The sequence below is a fragment of the Asterias rubens genome, chromosome 6 (assembly GCF_902459465.1).
Source record: "Asterias rubens chromosome 6, eAstRub1.3, whole genome shotgun sequence".
In the NCBI taxonomy this organism is placed as follows: domain Eukaryota; kingdom Metazoa; phylum Echinodermata; class Asteroidea; order Forcipulatida; family Asteriidae; genus Asterias; species Asterias rubens.
The window spans coordinates 17,260,107-17,283,261 of NC_047067.1; the positions used below are offsets into that span (position 1 = coordinate 17,260,107).

Consider the following 23,155-nt stretch of genomic DNA (forward strand, 5'->3'; position numbering starts at 1 on the left):
GTTCTGCCCGAATCGCATCAGGCTGAAAACGCGGCTAGGGAGCTATCACTGAAACCGATAACGTAGTGTGTGCTTGTTCGTGAATGCTGAGAATTCCGGTAAGAAAACTTCCTCTTTTTATGCGATTATGTTTTCCGTATTAAACCAAATTACACAAATCAAATTTGAACTGACTATGCATGCTGGTTTGAAGTTTCTGTCTTTATTAGTAAAATAGCTTTGGGTATAGTGTATTGTCGAAAACAATTTCATGAAAACAGTTTTTTTTTAACCCAACAGCGACAACGTCACTGGTTTACTGCACTGCTGTGATAAACTAACTAGAAAAAATGTATCAATGAAAACATAGATTGTTGCTGTGGGTGTGACCTCTGTACTCATTGCACTAAGTTCAGTCAGGGTATACACTTAAGAGGCTACCGCTTATCTATTATCATTTTAATTATCTGAATTGTCAATTGAATCTTCAAGTCCAGCAGAAGAACAGATCAGTAGGGAATCCGGCACTTTTGAGGTTTTTCCAGAGCACCTCATCAAAATTGATATCAATGGAAAGCTTGTCCCATGAGTAATTTGATAGTAAAAAAAGGATTGCCATAGGTTCATTATTAACAAAGTTATGCTCGTAGCTCGTTTAAACGTTGCTTTTTGGGGGGAGGGTGTCTGTCATATATTTGAATCAATTTTTGTTTAGCGCACATAGTACATACACACAATTGGTATTAATGGAAAGTTTGTCTTATGTAAGTTGATAGTAACAAAAATACTGCCATAGGTTCATTATTTACAAAGTTATGCTCGTTTAAATTTTTTTTATGGGGTGGGGGGGAGGGGTGTCTTCATGTAATTCAAATTTATAAATTTCAACATTTGTTAAAACCAGGGACTTAAAGCACTTGGCAACAAAATTGGTCGATCCAATACTGCACGATAAGTTTCAAAATAGATAAATAAATAAATTTTAAACATGAGTCATGAGTGTTAATCTGATGTCACTCTTGAGTATTTTTGTTTGTTTGGTGTCCTTTGCTGTTCCCTTGATAATAAAACCATGATTTAACACCAAAAAAAAAAAAAAAATTGATGATGTGCTTCAAGTTTAATTATTGATTCTCAGTTGAGGATGTTCTGTGGGACCAGCAAAAATATTTAATCTTAAAGTTTAACCACGTAACCATGGCATAATCGCTAACACGCAGTTTAAAATGGAGGGGCTGTAATACTTGCCGTCAACCTGCCGTCAATTCGCTTGGTGCTGTCAACTAAGCTCTTACTGTCAACTTGCCGTTTACTCCTCCAATATTAAATTAAAATCCACAAAAGAGGCAGAGAACTGAAAATATTTGCTACAGAAAATTTTCATAAGTTTGAGGTTACATTTCAGTTCTATAATTGAGTTTTTCCCTTGCGAAAAATCTCAATCAGCAAAGCCGTCGGCCGACATCTTGCTTTTCACTTAGCTTGCACAGGATGGAAAACAGAGGGCGCTTTCCTGCACATGGAATAGTCTTAGCTCAATACGCTAATGATCGTTACCGTGAATATCAACCTCGTCCCCATAGTTTACTTTTTAAACCATCTCGACAAGCACCCTTGTAACCGCTCGACACATCCTGGGGACGAGGTTGTGTTGCTCATATGTAAAGGCCGGTTTATACTATAGTCGGTCGCGTGATGGTTGCGCGAGGGAAATCTTGCGCGCAATCCTAAGACTGAGGCCTAAAAACTGTGTCTTTTTATGATTGCACGTCAAGATTTCAATCGCGCGACCGACTATAAACTGACACTTATGTACATCCCTTCCTGTAATTTGCTCACTGACGTCTTCTGCCAAGACTACTCAAATACTGCCATCTGCGTAGTGGTTGTGTTGACGACGGCTTGACGACAAATAGTAGAACAGAAAATGGAAAACTCAAAAGGATAAAAATGGAGTCTGGACCTGCCTCCAAGAAATGGGCTTGCGCTAATAAAATGCACACGCGTTTACAACAAAACTTATGGATTCATTTTGTAGCGGTGACCCTAACACATATGATGATACCCCTATTGGACTTTATTTGGTTTTAGATTTTCAGTAATCAACGAAATGAAATGAACCTGACACCAATCTGAAACAAATTTGACAAACAATACAAAGTTTGAGACAAATTTTCTTACCTTTTAAAAGCCTAAATGTTTATAACTTTCTCACGATCGGAACACTTATTTCTCTACAACATTTGTGTGAAATATAAATCTTGTGTCACCATCCTTTCACGAGAAATTAAGGTGAAAATGAGAACACATCGTCATGTGAAAAAAATACAAAATGGATGCGGCCGCGTTAGCGGTGGTTGTCTGAAGGCAAAGGTTAATCGAAAATTTTCTCATCTTAAGTGCACGTAAGTTGAAAAACAAAACAATAAATGATCACAACTCATGATCCTGAACAACATAAGGTAATTTGGAGCAACTAAAGCGCCGTATATGTACATGTGTGTGTAGCACTTTTTCATCGATGAAGTTTGCCCTTTTTTACGTGTGACAGATACAAATACCCAAAAGGGTACAACAGTTTTAAAAGTTTTAAAGCCATTGGACACTTTCAGTACAGAAAAAAATTAAAAGTTCACAGATTTACAAATAATTTACAGGATTTACAGAAGGTAATGGTGAAAGACTTCCCTTGAAATATCATTCCATGAAATGCTTTACTTTTTGAGAAACATAAAAACAATTATCAATTCTTGATTATCAAGAATTACGGATTAATTTTAAACACATGTCATGACATTGTGAAACGTGCGGAAACGAGGGTGGGTGCTCTCCGGACTCCGATGACTGATTGAGCCTAAATTTTCACAAGTTTGTTATTTTAAGTTGTGATACACGGAGTGTGGGCCTTGGACAATACTGTTTACCGAAAGTGTCCAATGGCTTTAAAAGTAATTGAATTTTCCGAAAGATTTTGGGGACAGTTTTCTGGTTTGGAATTATATGCCCACTTTATTAAGAAAATAGTGTGATATTTAGGTGCAAGTTTTTTGTTAAAGTAAAGTGGAGTTATAAAGCCTAAAACCAAAACAATCAAGCATCAGTGGTCAGAAAGTTTAATTAAGGGGACACGTTGCATTGGATCAGGCAAGTTGGTCTATGAAAAGCGTTTGAAAGCTTAGATGTAATAATTGACTCTGTTCAATTGTATAAAATTAGTATTTTCCCTTCAATCAAACTGACGCATAATATTATCAAACTCATATTTATACAGCCTGTCGAATGTTGATAAGACTCTTTGTTTAGTAACAATAAACATTGATTTGATTTATCAGATGAGTCAAATATCAGTTATTTATACTAGATCCTTTTGTGGAAGTACATTTTTGGAGACCTCTCTATCATATCACAAAACGTGAAAATGTGATCTTAGAACTTTGAATTGATCCTAAATGCTAATTCTATTGTCCTGTTCTATTGTACAAGATTTGTTTAAAACCTGCAAATACACTGTGTGCATTCTGTTTGGCAATTCAAGTTCATTGCTGATTTGACAGAAGGTACTTTATGGAAAACTGCAAAGTGTCCAAATTCGTGTATGCCGTAAAAAAGTTACACGTACATTGTAGCTCTCCATTCGCTAACCTGCATCTGAAAATTGAAATCATTATAAGTGAATGTAAAAATTACACCATCTCATCTGGGCCCAATTTCATGGCTCTGCTTACCGCCGAATTCTGCGCTAACGATTGCGATTCCCCGCTTACGTGCAAGCGCCGAATTTCTGCGCTAGCCTTGTAAGCGTAGAATGCCTAGTAACGTGAAGTACGCACGCGCAGAAGCCAAAATTCGCCGCTAACACGTGAAATACGCTTGCCGTAAGCACAGAATTCCCTGCTTCTGCAAGCGCCGATTCTGTGCTTACGGTAAGCAGAGCCATGAAATTGGACCCTGATTCATTCCTGTCCTTCAATTTACTGTAGGAGAAGGAAGCCGTAGTATGTAGTGGTTAGGTCCATTGCATAGACTGCTGTCGCTGAGGTCAAACAATGGACAAGTTTGATATCAGAAATGGTCAACCTTTACTAAAGGAACATTACAGAATTGGTTTTGCTGACAAAACAGTTCCTGTAATCAATCAGATAGGATTTAAGCTGACAAACCTGTAGAAGTTTGAGATCGCTCGGCCATCTGGGTCACGAGAAAATAGTGAAAAATCGATTCATATTTTTGCATGGAAACATCGATGCAAAAAGAAAAATAAATAAAAACGCTCACTGAGCGAAAAACTCCAAAGATTATTTAGTTGTTCTCAACAAATATGACATTTTTGACAATAATATTTCATGGAAAGTTTTCTACTATCACCATCATTTGACCGTGTAAGTTTTATGTTAATCTGTGATCTTCACGATTTTTGTTCTTACCATTATTGAGGGCGCCCCACTGGATGGCAGCACCTCCACCATACTTGTTGAGTTTTTGGATATTTTTTAAATATTTTTTCTATGTTTCAACTGTCTCTTCATTATACAATTGTTGCACGCTGTGACGGGGTCCATGGCGTTTTGTACACCCGAGGGGGAAAATGGCACCCGGGCGAAGCCGTGGGTGCCATTTTCCTCCGAGGTTTTTTTTCCTCCCCTTAAAAGGGGCTGTGTCGTCACATCATCCAAAGCAGGACTGTAATACATTGAATTGTAAACTCTCACCCAGTCTACTGCTTGCACACACTCTCCATTGATTTTCATACGTTCACATGCATTAGTAAGAGTTCATAATTCCATGTACAGACAGGCTGCTTCGATAATGACAACACAGCCCCTGTAATCAATATACAATTGTTGCACCCTGTGACGGGGTCCATGGCGTTTTGTACACCCGAGGGGGAAAATGGCACCCGGGCGAAGCCGTGGGTGCCATTTTCCTCCGAGGGTGAACAAAACCCATGGACCCCAGTCACAGCGTGCAACAATTGTTTTGTTATACCTTTGTATAATTGTTTGTTCCTCTTCTCGAAGTTCTGTTGTCATCTTCAAACACTACGACGGACTATTCATTGTTTAATTAGCAGACGAACAAGGAACAATTCCCACGTACCCGCGGTTGTTTCGTACACAGCGCTGGGAACGATCAAGGTGATGTACACCGGTGTACATCACTTTTCATGTTACCCGGCCCGTCGAGCCATGTAACATGCGTTTTTATTGCGCGTCACATGATTGGTTCTCGACCAATCAAACTTCACAGTTTGTTACCGAGGTATAACAATACCAAATGTTTACCAGTTGAAGAGTTGCTGGTCTGGATTCCACTAGACTTTTATCAATTTGTTTGGTTGCTGATTTGTTTGAGATATTGGAGTCGACAATTTTGAATATTTTCAAATTTCTTCGGGACCTGGTCACCCAGCCTCATCAATCTTGTTGCTAATGACATACACCATCTGGAAGTGTGTCTGCTGACCTTGGAGGATGGCTGCCCTGTGTCTACATGTACTCATTACCTTGCTGCTTTCCAAAGGCCCATTCACACGAGCGCTGCAAACGAGGGTCCCGTGCGATTTCATACCATCGAAATCGCAAATCCATGTTGTGTGAATGCTATCTATGTTACGAAATTACCTGGGTTCCGTGTTGTACATAACACAGATGGAGACCTCCTCCAAAAAATCACATCGATGTTATAATCACGGGGAGCCATCGTCTGAACCGAATGCCTGCAATCGTAATGAGGGACCGCTGCGTTGACACGTGAAGAACTAAGATAAAATGAATAGGGCATATGGCCTTAGCTTTCGATCCAAACCGGACCTTCTTCAGAGGCATAAAACAAGTACAGACAAATACAAGAGAGGGATTAAGGGAAGGATCCAGAAAGAAGCGAGAAAATAACAGCCAATCAAAGGTACTATTTCAGAAACAATTGGTGGCTATGAACCAATAGGAGTAACGTGGCGAGGACAAAGGATGTTTAGTATGAAAGGATGGATTGCTGGACCATAAAAGTGGTAAATACATTGTTCAATAACAATGCAGGGAAACATGAAAGGGTAGAATAAGAGCAAAGATAAATATTAATGATCATACATAAAAAGGACCAAAACTCAAATATAACAGACAAACACAAATATATTTAACAGCGCCCTCTATATTGGGCGTAGTTTCATTATATAAGACATGTGCACCCTTTAAGACATAAAAGTCTCATACAAAGGACGTTAACAGCTGTCAAAGGTTTAAATCGGGAACAAAAATCACCGAGCCGTAAATTCAGCCTGGTCTGGCACTTGGTAATCATTGCGCATGTTTCGCTGGAAAATATAGAGGGGGACCGACACGTCGCGACGGCGCGATTTTAATTGTAATTAATTTGTTTAATATAATTGAATGAGATTTTTGATTTATTTTGCACGGCATACTAGCTTCTGAATTTTCAATAAGATACCTGTTGATCCTGGCCATCACATTAGGGTTGTTTTGTAATTTCCTATGCCCCTACTGTTTTTCTTGCTTTACTTTCGTATCCTCCTCTTACCAGTTTTCACGGTATTATGCCTTTTTCTTTGAATTGGGAAAAAAAAAATAATGCGATATCAACCGATGCCCTAATTATCTTCGTGCTTATCTTAAGTATGCAAACATAAATTGAAACTTGATGGACATTGAAATGTTCACAACACACACCGATCTTCAATGACTTCAACTGGTCCCATTTGTTTTGAGTTTTTCCTGTTTTCAAGGCAAACGAGAAAGAATGGTTTCCCGGTGAAGCAATACGTGGAAGAAATATCTGCAGTATCTGCAAGTGTTCTGTGAGACTCTGTGTATGACTCTATAGCCTGCAGTTGTCTTCAATTTGTTCACAATATTTTTGGTGACATTTTCAAAATTACCAAAGTCAGGCCTGTGAAATCTCCGCTTTAAAGCGGATTTCCGCTCTTTTTAATTTTCCCAGTCTGCATTTTTCGTGGGTTCCGCTTTTTCCCGTTCTGTTTTTATCTTCTTTTTTTACATCCGAAATAGATCGTCAAGCAGCACGTACCTGGAATCGGGAAGCACTTTAATTGCGATTTGATTTGATTTTGACATTAAAATATATTGAAAATGAGGATGCACAACACATTGTTACATGTAAGAATTGTGGCCTACTGTTTCTGTGAAAGTGTTGTCTACGCTTCAGTTTTTAATTAAAGCCTTTTATTACGTTCGTAATTTTGGCCCAAATTCCGGACAACAATTTTCTGCTTTTTTTTTCACGACCCGCTCACAGGCCTGCAAAGTGTTAATAATAAATTGGCTTTTAAATCTGAATTTTATTTATTTTTAATAAAATGTTTTCACCTTAAAGCGTAAAAATAAAAAGTGATAATTGAATCACCAAGCTGATGTTAAAATTTTAATATTTACATTAATATTGATACGAGGAATAAAAAAATAATAAAAAATATTAGAAAATAATATGAGGCACATGGCTTCTTTAAGCCTCTGTATTTTTTTCCCGGAATGTTTAGTCACATGATTTGATAATCGTGAATTGTGAATTGAAATGTGTTTGATGAAACTTATTCGGTAGGCAATTTTTTTTTTATGGCCTCAACTTTATGACATATTTTTGTACCTTGTAGAAATGCCTACAATACCAAACTTTTTGCATTTACAAATGTGCAAAATATCCAGTGGAGCCTACGTGTTTCTAAAATTGGTCAAGGGAGAGGAGAGTCTTTGCTTGGCAAAAAAAAAGGTATCTAGGAACTGTTTACATCGCGCACATAGAGGTAAAAGATTTCCACGATTTTAGGGACACCTTCGAAACAGGAGCTCCTACGATATGTATATATTATCTATTTGACATACTGTCTGCTTGTAGTGATTGTTTACTGGCCAAATAGAGAATAAGTATAAGAACCAATGAAAGTAATGAAAACATATGACTTCGCTCCAATGTCGTACACATTAGTAAAGTAAATGGCGGACTATCTCTCACAGCGTAAAACCAAAACTTTTAAGATTTTAAACACACGGTGTAAAAAGGTTGGATAGTTGTTTTATAGTTTTTGGTGATGAACAATTTTCCTGTTATCCTATTTGTTTTTACACTACCCAGATAACATTCATACATTGGGCCAACGTTGGTGATTGGTCGGCACCGTTGGCATTGGTATTCAGGCCTGATACTTCACGGAGGCAACGGAGGCGATTGCCTCCGTTGCCCCTTGCCATTGCCTTGGTGCCCTTGAAATGCTCCAGTAGAAATTTACAATTTCCTCATAGGGTGCCCTTTGCCAAAAAGAAAATGCCTTGGTGCCCTTGCCCTTTCAAAAACGAAGCATACAGCCCTGGGTATTGTGTATAGCTTTTGGCGTTGGCCCCATGTTGGCACTACGTCACCACGATCGGCATTGGCACTATGTTAAGTTCTGACATAAGGCCAACGTTGGCGGTAGGTCGGCAGAATCACGTTGGTTTTACACTGGCGATCAATATTGAGCCAACGTTTTTTTTAGTAATTAAACAATATTCGGCATTGTGTTGGTATCCGACGTAGAACCAATGTTGACTCTAGGTCGGCATTACCACATTGGTTTTTACGCTGGCACAGGCACGCAATGTTGAGCCAACGTTGGTCATAAGTGGGACATCAATATTGGCATTGTGTTGGTTTTTAGTCCATTACATTTGCCTTGGCAACGATTGCAATTGACCAACAATGTTGAGGTCGGTATTATGACAAATTATAGCTATTTTTGCTATAATTTTTAAAATTAAATTATGGTTCATTTATTTTAAAATGTCATCGCAGCATACCGCATAATTCAAAATCTTTAAAAATATTACAATAATTAATTAAGTAGACATTAGGTGTTTGTGCACAAGCACAAAGCTGTTCCGTGGTCTTTTGCTTCGATTGAGGGCTTCAAAGATTATAGTTGGTCTGATTTCGAGAAATAACAGTTTCGTCTTTGGCCAAAAGGTCTATAACTGAACAAAAATTGAAAATCAGTTGTGTAGTTCTTGAGTTATGGCCTCACTTCCGGTCAACATGGGAGTCTCCCAGCAAACATCTGTATTGGCTCGATACTGGCATTTACATTTGAAACATTGGCAATTAATCGGCCCAGTACAGTTGCCATACCTCATCATGTACAGGCCCAATAAAGTTCATGCCGATGCTGGCACAATTCTTTATTGGGCCATTACAGTCATGTCACTATTGACCCAATAACGTTCATGCCGATGCTGGCACAATTCTTTATTGGACCATTACAGTCATGTCACTATTGACCCAATAACGTTCATGTCGATGCTGGCACAATTCTTTATTGGACCATTACAGTCATGTCACTATTGACCCAATAACGTTCATGTCGATGCTGGCACAATTCTTTATTGGACTATTACAGTCATGTCACTATTGACCCAATAACGTTCATGTCGATGCTGGCACAATTCTTTATTGGGCCATTACAGTCATGTCACTATTGACCCAATAACGTTCATGCCGATGCTGGCACAATTCTTTATTGGGCCATTACAGTCATGTCACTATTGACCCAATAACGTTCATGCCGATGCTGGCACAATTCTTTATTGGACCATTACAGTCATGTCACTATTGACCCAATAACGTTCATGCCGATGCTGGCACAATTCTTTATTGGGCCATTACAGTCATGTCACTATTGACCCAATAACGTTCATGCCGATGCTGGCACAATTCTTTATTGGACCATTACAGTCATGTCACTATTGACCCAATAACGTTCATGCCGATGCTGGCACAATTCTTTATTGGACCATTACAGTCATGTCACTATTGACCCAATAACGTTCATGTCGATGCTGGCACAATTCTTTATTGGACCATTACAGTCATGTCACTATTGACCCAATAACGTTCATGCCGATGCTGGCACAATTCTTTATTGGACCATTACAGTCATGTCACTATTGACCCAATAACGTTCATGTCGATGCTGGCACAATTCTTTATTGGACCATTACAGTCATGTCACTATTGACCCAATAACGTTCATGTCGATGCTGGCACAATTCTTTATTGGACCATTACAGTCATGTCACTATTGACCCAATAACGTTCATGTCGATGCTGGCACAATTCTTTATTGGACCATTACAGTCATGTCACTATTGACCCAATAACGTTCATGTCGATGCTGGCACAATTCTTTATTGGACTATTACAGTCATTTAACTATTGACCCAATAACGTTCATGTCGATGCTGGCACAATTCTTTATTGGACCATTACAGTCATGTCACTATTGACCCAGAATCAGCCCGTTATCTGGCCAGATATGGCCCACTGCTGGCAGAAGGCTGGTCCAATACTCTTTGCATAGGCCCAATAACGTTCATGTCGACATCAAAACTACAAACAAACATTTGTCATTCAACCATGTTAATTAAGAAGTACACAGTTTGAATTAACAACAAACCATGGATGAAAAGTCTATGGATCCTGGACTATAAATACAAAACATACAGTGCACAAGGATGCATAGGCATGTAATTATAGGTTGCAGTCAGTTTAGAAAGTATTTAGTTATTGGTAATTTACATGTAAATAATATAACTGATAAGTAGATGTCCACAGACTCTAACTACTTGAATTAATCATAAAGATCATTCAGTTCATGAACAGAAATATAAACTCAAGGTCAATACTTTGAATAATGATACGTTGGCTCAACGTTGGGGTAATGTTTAGCCAACATAAAGATTATTAAGTGGGGCCAATGTTGGGCCAACTTTAACATTGGCCCAACGTTATGCCGATGAGCAAAAGTACATTGGGCCAATATTGGTAATCAACATTGGCCAAACATAAACATTTCATTGGTTGTACGTTGGCCAATGTTTGGGTTGGCCCAATTTTAGCATTGGCTCAACGTAACTCCTATGAGCAAAAGTATGTTTGGCCAACGTCGACAGCCAAGGTTGGCCGAATGAAACTGTTCTGTTGGCAGAATGATGTTGACTCAATGTTTGATTACGTTGGCCTGATATTAGTTCAATGTTTTAACATACATGGGCAAGACATTGGCCCAATGTAGAGCTAATGTCTACATTTGGCCAACGTTGGGCCACCTTGTACATTGGCCCAACATAAGGCCGATGAGCAAAAGTATGTTGGGCCAATGTTGACAGCCAATGTTGGTACAATGAAAGTGTTCCGTTGGCCCAACGTTGGTTCTATGTTGTGATGCTATCTGGGTATAGTATTGAAAAGAGGAATCGCTGTCGGTGTACTTGCAGCATGCACACTGATCAGATCGAATCGGCTGCCCATTTCCAGCTAGCCCGAGTGCTAGCGTCGGTCAGTCACGCCCTCGCGACGCGTCGGTCATCCTCTCCCTTTCACAGCAAAACATGCGCAATGATTACCAAGTGCCAGACCAAGGCTGAATTTACGGCTCAATGATTTTCGTTCCTGATTTTAGCCTTTGACGGCTGTTGACGTCCTTTGTATGAGACCTTTATGTCTTATATATATGGGTGTACATGTCTTTATATATGAAACTACGTCCAATATAGAGGGCGCTGTTAAATATATTTGTGTTTGTCTGTTATATTTGAGTTTTTGGTCCTTCATATATATTTGCCGCTGATTCTTTATATATTTTCGGTGGTCTTTTATATATTTTTTTGATCATTATAAAAATTATATTAATCTTTGCTCTTGGTTTTGCTCCTAATGGTTTTGCTCTTATATAATGAATAGGGTAGATGGCCTAAGCTTTCGATCCAAACCTGACCTTCAGAGGCATAAAACAAGTGCAAACAAATACATCCATATATAGAAAAAGAGAGTGGAAAGGGATTAAGGGAAGGATCCAGAAAGAAGCGGGAAAATAACAGCCAATCAAAGTTACTATTTCAGAAACAATTGATGGCTATGAACCAATAGGAGTAAAGTGGCGAGGACAAAGGATGTTTAGTATGAAAGGATGGATTGCTGGACCATAAAAGTGGTAAATGTATTGTTCGATAACAATGCAGGGAAACATGAAAGGGTAGAATTAGAGGGCAAGTTGCATCATGATGCAACTAACAATGGTCAGTTAATAAGAATAGCAAGATCAAAGGTAGGATGGTTTTAAAAAAGGTATGAGGGACCTGTGGAAAAAAGGAGGGGGGGGGGGTTACTTACAATATATACAGCATATAAGTTCTCAGGCAGAAGTGAAGTGGAGGGTAATGAGAAGTTATTTAACACCAGTGTTTATGTTTAGTCCAAAGGGTTTGACTGTCTTGAGTTGGTGAATCCAGTGTGATTCTCTATGCTTGCGGTGTGTGTCATCACCATTGCAAGCTTCAATCACCAGAAGTTCAACATCAATGCCACTATGATTGGGACTGTTGAAGTGGATAGAGTCTGAGTACGGTTTCTTGGTCTTTATGGAAGTGGCATGATTCGCAAAGCGAAGACTTAGTTTGGTCTTAGTCTGTCCCACATATTGTAGCCCATTGTGGTTTTGCTCTTATATATATGGGTTTGCTGTTATATATGGGTTTGCTCATTTAGTCATAAACGGCCCCTCATATATTGTGGCCGGATGTTAGACCAGCCCAAACCTTGACGCAAAAACATCGTTCAATCGGAAGCAGAATACGTCATTTGGCAAAGCTTGTCATGTTTTAATGCACCATTTGTTATGTCTCATCAATTATTCCATATATCTAAAGAACATTTTCATTCAACAATGTAGCATTTTTAACGTCCAAAAAGCTATTTGAATCGTGGAATTTTGTGTTTTTCTTCTTTTAGCTTCGATAACGTAACCCTCTTCCCGCCGGTCGCCGGAGGAGAGTTATGGTATCGCAAATGTTTTTAAAATATTCTACATTTTATGGGACTTAACTGATTTCAATGAACTTGATTTATTTTATTCCTTTTAACTGTAAGGTTTTTGTTTTAACTTTTAGGCAGTGGACACTATTGGTAATTAGTCAAAATAATTATTAGCATAAAACCTTACTTAGTAACGAGTAATGGGGAGAGGTTGGTAGTATAAAACATTGTGAGAAACGGCTCCCTTTGAAGTGGAGTAGTTTTCGAGAAAGAAGTAATTTTTCACGAATTTGATTTTGAGACCTCAAGTTTAGAATTTGAGGTCCCGAAATCAAGCATCTGAAAGCACATAACTTCGCGTGACATGGGTGTTTTGTTCTTTCATAGTTATCTCGCAACTCCGACGAGCAATCAAGCTCAAATTTTCACAGGTTTCTTATTTTATGCATATGTTGAGATACAGCAGTGGTTTTCCTTTTACCCCGTTGTCAAACACGGTCAGCCATTTATGGAAGTCAAATTTTTGACTCCCATAAATGGCTGACCGTGTTATTTCGCAAAGTAAAAGGAAAACAATGCAATTTCGAGGCAAATTTGTGTGGATCATTTTATTCTACTTTTGAATTATCTACCTAACCATATGCATTTCATAACAAACGGTTTCAAATGCTTTTCAAAACCAACTCGTCCAATCCAAGAAAACGTGTTCCTTTAGTCAGGGACCCGCGTTTGCATCACCCGTGTAAAAAGGGCTCAAGGGGCTGATTTATCTGCTTGATTATTATCCCACAGTGCCAGTGCTGGCTGGAACCACTGTAATACTACACCTTGGTGGATCGCTACAGTTAAAACACCAATGCTTTCTTGGAACTCGTATACGTTACCATGACAACACTGTTGCAACTTTTCACCTAGAACTTCTAGTTGCTGGTGATATTAATCCAAACCCTGGCCCAGATATGGCAGAAAGACGACATTCACCTGATGTTGTTAGTACAACTTGCAACAACAATAGAATAACTTATGACCGTGATCAACTCCTGGCAGTCCCTGGCACTTAATAATCTCTCCCATCATGCAGCTGTTTCACCATTACCCCTCACTTTGTTGAACTCAATTCCAATCAAATCATCATACCGTCCCAAATATCGTGGTAAACGAGGTGGCCGTCGCAAACAATGGCAGATCAATGAATGTAATAGTGATTTGAGCCAACATTCTAATCCAATCACAGTCATCTCGTCTCCCCGTCACTCTCCCAATAAAAGCAAGGCACCTAGATCAGCTGACATTAGTAAGTTGCAGCCTATACCAAGGCAAGATGCATCCAAAATAAATTTTTGTTCACTCAACGCTCGGTCCGTTGCCAACAAAGTGGACAGTTTCATTGATTTTGTTTTGAGCAACAATTTGGATATTGTAGCCATTACTGAAACCTGGATCAAACCAACTGATAACATCACCATCAATTCCGTTACGCCAAATGGTTACTCCTTTCTCCATGCACCTAGAGTTAACAGGGCTGGTGTAGGGGTTGGAATCCTGTTTCGATCGGCTCTTGATGTAACTTTAAAAACTGAAATGACCGTTTACCCATCTTTTGAGGCTATTCATGTCGTAATTACCTCCAATTCAAAATCAATCCGTCTGGTAAATGGCTACCGTCCTCCGAGTGTGCCGAATGTGACTTTTGGTCTTTTTTTGAGGGCATGGTTAATGATTATTTATTTCTTCCATCTGAAATTGTTTTTGCTGGGGATTATAATATACATATGGATAATTTAAATGATGCCAACACCATCCAGTTTAAGACTATATTACAATCTTATGGTCTTACTCAGCATATCTCAGGGTCAACACATATTCATGGGCATTTGCTTGACCTACTCATAACTCGTGAAAATGATACACTTGTTTCTGGTATTTATCTTTATCCTGGGTTATCTGATCACTTTGCTATTATGTCTCAATTATCACTTCAGAAACCACAACCCCCTAAAGTTACTATTACAATACTCAACCTTAAATCTATTGATGTTGATGTTTTCCGCAATGATCTAGTTGTGTTACTCTTACTTTGATATGACTTCTACCAATCTCGACTCTTGTGTGCAGAATTATGAGGATATCCTTAGTGGTCTTTTGAATAAGCATGCGCCAGCTCGGACTAGATCAGTTCATTTAAGACCTCATAGTCCTTGGTTTAATGTTGCTATACAGACTGCTAGAAAACTGCGCAGGGTTCATGAGAGAAAATGGAGGCACACAAGGCTAGAGATTGATAGAAAGTTATATTGTAATCAAAGGCAAAAGGTTAATGAATTAATTAATGTCGCTAAAATTGAATATTACTGATCCAAATTATGGATTGTTCAGGCGATCAGAAAAAGTTATTTAAAGTTGTAAATGGGTTACTACATCAAGCCAAGAAAACGCCTGTCTTGCCCAGTAGTGTATCAGATGCGGTTTTGGCTGATAGTTTTTCTCGCTATTTCAGTAACAAAATTCTTAATATTCGTAGTATTTTCCCTGTATCGACTAGCTCTACTATGTCGCAAACTAACCATTTACCTGTGTGTGCTCAGGTATAAAATATTTCCCAGTTTGCATCCGCTACTGTGTTTGAGGTCAAGAAGTTAATAAGAAGTTCTCCTTCTAAATCATGTGAACTGGACCCCATACCTACTGATCTTTTAAAAAGATCTTTTGTCAAGAAGCCAGGTTTAGATGTTGAGACTTTGTCTAACTATCGAGCGGTGTCTAATTTGAAGTTTATTGGCAAGACCATCGAGCGCATTGTTGCAGATTGAATACTGTTATCTCTGACTCTGGCCCTCCTGATAAATTTCAATCAGCATACAGGTGCAAGCATAGCACTGAATCGGCACTTTTGCAAGTGCAAAATGACATTCTATGTGCTATGGATAGCGGCCAAGTGACTGCCCTGATTCTGCTTGATTTGAGTGCGGTTTTTGACACTGTGGATCACACTATTTTGCTCAAGATACTTTGTGATATTATTGGTTTACAAGGTAATGCCCTTAAATGGTGCCAATCCTTTTTGCGAAACAGACCACAACATGTTCGCATTGGCAATTCCACATCGGATCGAGTTGTTTATGATTTTTCGGTCCCTCAGGGGTCAGTTCTTGGACCGCTGTGGTTTACAGTTTACACCTACCCAGTTCATAGCATCATCATGAAACACAATCTAAATTATCATGTATATGCTGAATGACACTCAGTTATATTTCTCTTTTAAACCATCACAAACTTCTGCTGATGAGAGCATTAATCGTATTGAAACATGTGTTTCTGAAATTCGTGTTTGGATGCAGGACAACTTCCTTAAGCTAAATGATCACAAGACAGAATTTATTATACTCGGTTCACGGCAACAACTCTTAGAAGATTACTATTTCCCACATTAATATTGGTGGTGACTCCGAAGTCACCGCTGTTGCAAAAGCTCGCAATCTGGGTGTTATATTCGACTCTTCCATGACACTTGTTTCACATATTTCTAGTTTTTCACGTTCTACAACATTTCATATCCGTAATATAGGCAAAGTAAGGAAATATTTGACACAAAATGCAACTGAGCAGATAGTCCACTCAGTTGTAGTTTTTAGACTGGATATGTGCAATTCACTTCTATATGGCCTTCCTTGTACTCAAATTGAACGTCTTCAACGTATTCAAAACTATGCTGCTCGTGTTATTACCTTAAAGGCAGTGGACACTATTGGTAACTACTCAAAATAATTATTAGCTTAAAACCTTACTTTGTAACAAGTAATGGGGAGAGGTTGATAGTATAAAACATTGTGAGAAACGGCTCCCTCTGAAGTGACATAGTTTTCAAGGAAGAAGTAATTTTCCACGAATTGGTTTTCGAGACCTCAAGTTTAGAATTTGAGGTATCGAAATCAAGCATCTAAACGCACACAACTTCGCGTGACAAGGGTGTTTTTTCTTTCATTATTATCTCACAACTTCGACGACCAATTGAGCTCAAATTTTCAAAGGTTTGTTATTTTATGCATATGTTGAGATACACCAAGTGAGAAGACTGGTCTTTGACAATTACCAATAGTGTCCACAGCCTTTAACTAAAAAGTCCTGCCATATAACGCCGATTTTAAAAGAATTATACTGGTTACCGGTAAGCAGTAGGATTATGTATAAACTTTTGCTTTTCGTGTATAAATGGCTCACCAGTAATGCCCCTGCATATATTGATGATCTTCTCAGCTCATACAATCCTCCTCGCAAACTCCGGTCTTATAATTCTAGCCTTCTTATTGAGCCCATTTCCAAACATTCATGGGGAGACCGATCTTTCTCATATGCTGCCCCTCGTCTATGGAACAAATTGCCTGCACTAGTTAAATCATCCGTTTCTTTGACCCAATTTAAAAAACAACTAAAACAAACAGGCATTTGATTCAATGGTTTAATTATTTTTTTTTTTTTTTTACCTTTTAGGATGTTTTTTTAAATATTGCATTTGTATGATTGTATTCTAAACCACATGTTCTAGATTTCTCTCAACTTAGGTTTATATTTTAATTTGTTTTGTTATTGTATATTAATTTAATGCTATTGTTTGTATTTTAGCGCCATGAGCACTTCTGTGGATTTGTGCGCTTTATAAGTTTTCATTATTATTATTATCATATTATTAATTCTGTAACGTTCCTTTAATACTGCAAACTCAAACTTTTTCCAGGGTGTGCAGTTTTTTAAGTAGCTGACACGGCAAGTTGTGAAGTGGTGTTTTTTGGCCGAAGCAGTTTTATTAGACAACACTAGACCCTGCTGGAGTTGACCAGGGTCCAATATCATACCGGTTTAGCAGAACATACTGCTTGACAAACATTTAATGGGGCAGAAAAAGTCAAACCAGCGTAAAGTTTGTAAGTTTGGTTGATATCCTGTTTTTGCAATGCTTTACTGCGCTTTGCTAGTTTTTGTGCTTCTAGGATTTATGAAATTTGGCCCTGACAGTCTGGTGGATATTCACGACTGCTTGTTGTAGATGTGTGGTACTGTTCACTCTAATTTCTGTTATATGTGTACAATCAGGAAGCACCTTGGAGGCAATTAAAACTGGATGACTATCCAGTTTGTTTGTTTGTTCCTGATTTGACTTGACTTGCTATGGTCCTTTTGCACATGTTCTACTATACTTAGTCTGTTTATTCCTGGTTTTAATCTAGGCTTCATTTAATGTAAACTACTAAAATAATGCACTTTTCATTGCCAACTTTCTATGGAACTCTTGTGTGTTACAAGTTAATACTCTTTAGTATAATTAAGTACAGTATGGTAAATTAAGAACCCGGTTAAGTGTGTTCCTGGTGACTCAACTCCATTTGTGTATAAACGCACAGTTCATTGCCAATTTGCGATATGGAACTCTATTGTACGTATGTATGTGTAGGCCTACAGTTTAGAACAGTTATTTCATGCTACTTCGTTGCGCTCCTTTGCATGAAAAATAGTTTCAGTCTGTTGGAAAGCAAAAAAATGAAACACACTATAATAAGAATTTTCAGACATTCAAGTTTGTTTAGGTTTAATAAAGCATTGGAAACGTAGGAAGAAAGCACTCAAATAATTGAAGAATTTTTGTAGAGTGTTCATTTTGTCCTAGTTGTATGCAAATGTATGCAGGCAAGTTGACTTCATCTGTCTCAGTTTTTCCAGGAACTATTGGGCTGCAGATGTTATTAATGGTTTATTGATTCATCAATATTTATAAAAAACTTTGGGAGTAAAAAAAACTGAAGTGTGTTCTTAATTGTACAATTTGGCAGTTAATACAATAAGAAGGTAGTTAAAACGATTAAAAAACAGAAAAATATTAAAATTCTCAAACGACACAAGACCCCTAAAATTACAGGGCAAAATACAAAGAATTGCACCAAAAAACCCACAAAAATCACAGCCCCTAACCAGTCTGGAAAGCATTGCACATAAACAGCAGTTAAAAAATATGAATCAATAGACAGAAAACAAAATAATAATGCTAATAATGCGAATTGAATGCTATTGTGCAACAGGCACCAGCGGTTTGTCTTTGTCACTACATATGTACTATCATTGACTGTGTTTCCATACCCACATGTACTTGGTATTTAGGATCAGTGTGTTCAGGTTCAGTTGGTACTGTAAATATGCAGGCACCCATGTGTAGAATTTGTAAAAATTTGTGTCTCAGTGTCAACCATAACATTACCATGATTACAGTCTATTAATTGAATACAAGGCTCTAGCCAGGATTTTGTAAAAAAGTGTCCAAACTTGCTGGAAGTTTTTAGGGCATGCTGAAGGTGTCCAAATTGTTCATTGTACACTACACCTCGACTATCTCTAGCTAACTGGTCGAGTACACTTTGTGTCAACTTGCAAATAACAGCTGGTCTAGCTTTAAGACCTCATGTTGATTCTCACATTTTGATTCTCTATGCCAGGCCTGGATTTTCATTTTGTAGATGGCAAGGCAAAGGGCAAACTTAGTCTAAAATTGTGAAACTTTTTGAAGGGGTATCTTCATGACCTGCGCAAAAAAGACCATGGTCTCAGTAGCCTTGTCCAAGGCACAGTACTTGATACTTTGGGGTCGAAGCTTGGCTTTCTATGTTCCTACCTTGTTGTAACCTCGTTGATACCTCGAAAAGCCATGCTTCGACCCCACGGTATCAAGTACTGTTAAGTAGGCTACCGTGTAGTATAGTTTCTATGCAGTTTGTGAATTCAGAGCAGGCCGGTGCTTGGACAAGGCTATGGTCTCAGTGATACATAAATCCAGGCATGGCTGGTGGTACAATGTATGTATGTGCTAAAGAACCGTCTTGGCAGTATAATATTATTAACCAAAATGTAACTTTTTTTTTTTTTATCTCTTCTTGTTTTAGTGAAGCAAGAAAGACCACAACAAGATGGCTGAAGCCCATGCGGCTGTGGCCTTCCAGTTCACAGTCACCAATGAAGGAATCGATTTTGACATCAACCATGAAGCCCTGAAGGCTGTCTTTGAAAGCGGCCGCCGATCCTGGGTCAAGAGATTCAGACGATTCCAGGTTTGTTGATGCATTTTGACAATTTTGAGTTTGTTTTGTGTTTTGAGGATGTACATGTAGTTCATGAAAATTAAGCTTTTTAAAACTTTGTAAATCATTTTGGGGTGTAGAGTTGAAACCTCTCCCTCGTTCTGCTGAAAGTTCTCTAAAAATTGAAGTTTTAAAAGAAATTTCAGGTTCTGATATCCGTACACAAATAAGAAGGTCAACAAAAAATGAATTTTCGGTGGGCACAGGTATAAGACCTAGGGGGGGGGGGTGCCGTTGAGATCGGGGCAAATGTACAAAACGAAGAAAAATGGAAAGAGGAAGTAAAACTACTTAGCCATTACTGGAAATTGGTACTAATATTTGATCTGTGTTCAATTCATCAACTTTTACTAGACCAATTCGCAGCTGGACACTGAATTACAGGGTTAAGGGAATAAAATTACACTAGAAAATTAAACAAGAAAATTTAACAAGAAAAAAATTCTACAGGGCAAACAGAAAAAAATACATGTGTGCACTTCAGTTAATAATTGTGATTCCTAACTGTATTAATTGACCTGGGGTCGATTTCACAAAGAGTTAGGACTAGTCCTAACTTAGGACTAGTCCTAAAGAGATATACAAATTGCATGGATAGTCCCAAGTTAGGACGAGTAACTAGTCCTAACTTGAGCTAAGACTAGTCCTAACTCTTTGTGAAATCCACCCCTGGTTACTGTGCTATTAAACACTCTTAACCAACAGGATACACCAACATTTGAATGTTTACATGTTTGTATTGTTGCAGAATGGGATGGTAAACACCACCTACCCAGCTAGCCCGGCCAGCTGGTTGGCTGTACTGACAGCTGTTACGGCTCTAACTCTGGCCCGTGTTGATCCTTCCATGGGAATGATTGAGAAACTCAAGAATAACTTCCTGCCAGTGTGAGTCTATTCCCATCTTGAATGTGCTATTTTGCAGCCAACTTGGATGCAGGCAACTGCACTACAGGCTAAATGACCACTCTAGTTGCACACAAGACATTTCTTGTAAAGTATATTGTTTTCCCAAGAAAGTTGCAGGAAGTGTTGCCCAGAACCTTTAGACCGATAGTTGCCGGGTGTGACAGTGATAATCAAAACGATAACGATATTGGCGCAAAGAGCATTTTATTGGTTAGATTGCAGAATACGCACACACTCATTCCACCAATCGAGTGTGCGCATTGTTAATGTTTAAGCTTGGGCGATATCACGATATCGATATCGGATCGATTTGGTTTTAATCGAAATATCGATAGCGATATATCGTGATATATCGCGATATCGATTAAATATCACAATATCACGATGTATTTGCTAGCTGAGACATCTTGCACCCCATAGGTTTTGAGTAAAACCAGACGAATAGGTCATTAGAACACCTCTCTTATGCTTTGACTGTCTCTTCTACAACTTTCACTTGGAGTTTGAAGACTGATGATGTCAAATTTAATTAATCGCGATTATATCGAATATCGCAATATATTGTCGTCGATATATCGTGAATAAAATAAATTGATATCGCCCAAGCTTATTAATGTTTTTTTCACCTCAATATCGAGGCCTGTGTGACTGACCCTTTTGACTTTTAAACAACCCTCTTGTCATTCTGTGATGCAGGGAGTACCTTGGAGCAACACCTGCCATCTACCTTTCCACAGCAATCTATGCCACGTTGCTGTGGCTGGTCATCATCTTCTCAGTCCGGTTCATCTTGAAGCGTCTGCTTTCCTACAAGGGGTTCATGTATGAAGGCAGGGGGAAGGTCTCCCTCAAGACCAAGATATGGACTGTAAGTTTGACTAGCATGCTTGCAAAACAATCAAACAGTGCAATCTCCATACCAGAATATTAGGTACTGGGCACAATTGGTAATCACTGTTAGCATAAAAACTTACTTGTTAACCATCAATGGAGAGCTGTTGGTAGTATAAAACATTGTGTGAAACGTAGTTTTTTGAGAAAGATATTTTTTCTCACTAAAGTATTTGAATTCGATTTGTGAGACCTCACAATGTTTATCTTGCAACTTCAACGACCAATTGTGTTCAAATTTTCACAGGTTTGTTAATTTGTGCATAGTGTGAGATACACCAAGTGAGAAGACTGGTCTAAGACAATTATCAAATGTGTCCCGAGTGTCTTTAAGAATGTACAAATTGTGCCTGTAGGAAGTGCAGGTTGTGTGGCTCTGATGCAATCATGTGATGTGACTTTTCATTGTTTTATGTACATTCAGGTGCTGCTCAGGTGTTTTGCTACTCGTAAGCCACGTCTGTTTGGCTACCAGAATGCACTACCTAATCTACCATTGCCACCACTCAAGGACACAATGAGGCGTGTAAGTTTCAATCCATTTTCCACACCATTGTTATTGGAGAAATCTTGCAATCCTATTATGCCCAAGTAGTAGAAGCCCCTTAAAAATATAGCAAGACAGTTCTCTAAAGAACAAACTCTACCTGGCAAGTAGACACACACTATGGTGTTACTGCAAACCAAATATATATTGATTCCTCTCCATGCAACGCCTCAAATCCCATCATAAGAACCACTTATTGTCATTAATACTATTGGCAGTGTTGATATAGGAAAAGTCTTGCAGTCTTTTGTAGCAAACATCTGCTGCAAATATCTTACATTCTAAATCATTTCTTGCAGTATTTGCTGTCGGTAAGAGGTTTTCTGAATGACGAGGAGTTTGAACGTATGGAGCTGCTGGTTAAAGACTTTGAGGTTGGTTTGGGACCACGCCTCCAACGTTACCTTCGCCTGAAGTGGTGGTGGTCCACCAACTATGTGAGTGACTGGTGGGAGGAGTATGTGTACTTGAGAGGCCGGGCTCCGATCATGGTCAATAGTAACTACTATGGCATGGTGAGTACAATGGCATCACAATGTGGATCATCAGTAATACAATGAAAGTCATAAATCCCAGACAGTTGCGCTATTCCTATTGTTGGAGAGCATGTCATGTGGGGGTGTTTAAACGGTTGATAAAGACCATCTGGAGCTGTTTAAGACCCGCTGGCTTCCGCATGTTTGCATGCAAGCTCATGTATGCCCATTTTATGGCATGGAATGCAATTCATAGCTATTAGTAAAAGGGCGTGATCTATTTCTAAACGCTTTCTGAGAAAATACATGTATCTATTTAAGCTTTTTGCTACGAAGCAGATTGTTACAGTGCCTATAAGTGTAATTTTTCACGTTTTTTTTATACAAAAGGGCATTTATGAATGGCAATAAAAGAGTAGTGA

At 38.6% G+C, this 23,155-nt stretch overlaps 1 protein-coding gene across 2 annotated transcripts in view; it reads left to right on the forward strand.

Moving 5' to 3' along the window:
* The first annotated feature begins 3 nt into the window (after positions 1-3).
* LOC117291727 (carnitine O-palmitoyltransferase 1, liver isoform-like) overlaps positions 4-23,155 on the forward strand; it is a 61,612-nt gene continuing 38,460 nt past the window's right edge. For both annotated transcript variants that reach the window (XM_033773593.1, XM_033773594.1), the window contains exons 1-6: positions 4-98; positions 19,716-19,880; positions 20,659-20,798; positions 21,516-21,687; positions 22,135-22,236; positions 22,557-22,772. In XM_033773593.1, the coding sequence (XP_033629484.1) occupies positions 19,740-19,880; positions 20,659-20,798; positions 21,516-21,687; positions 22,135-22,236; positions 22,557-22,772 (771 nt within the window). In that variant the 5' untranslated portion in view covers positions 4-98; positions 19,716-19,739. The remainder of the gene's footprint in view (positions 99-19,715; positions 19,881-20,658; positions 20,799-21,515; positions 21,688-22,134; positions 22,237-22,556; positions 22,773-23,155) is intronic.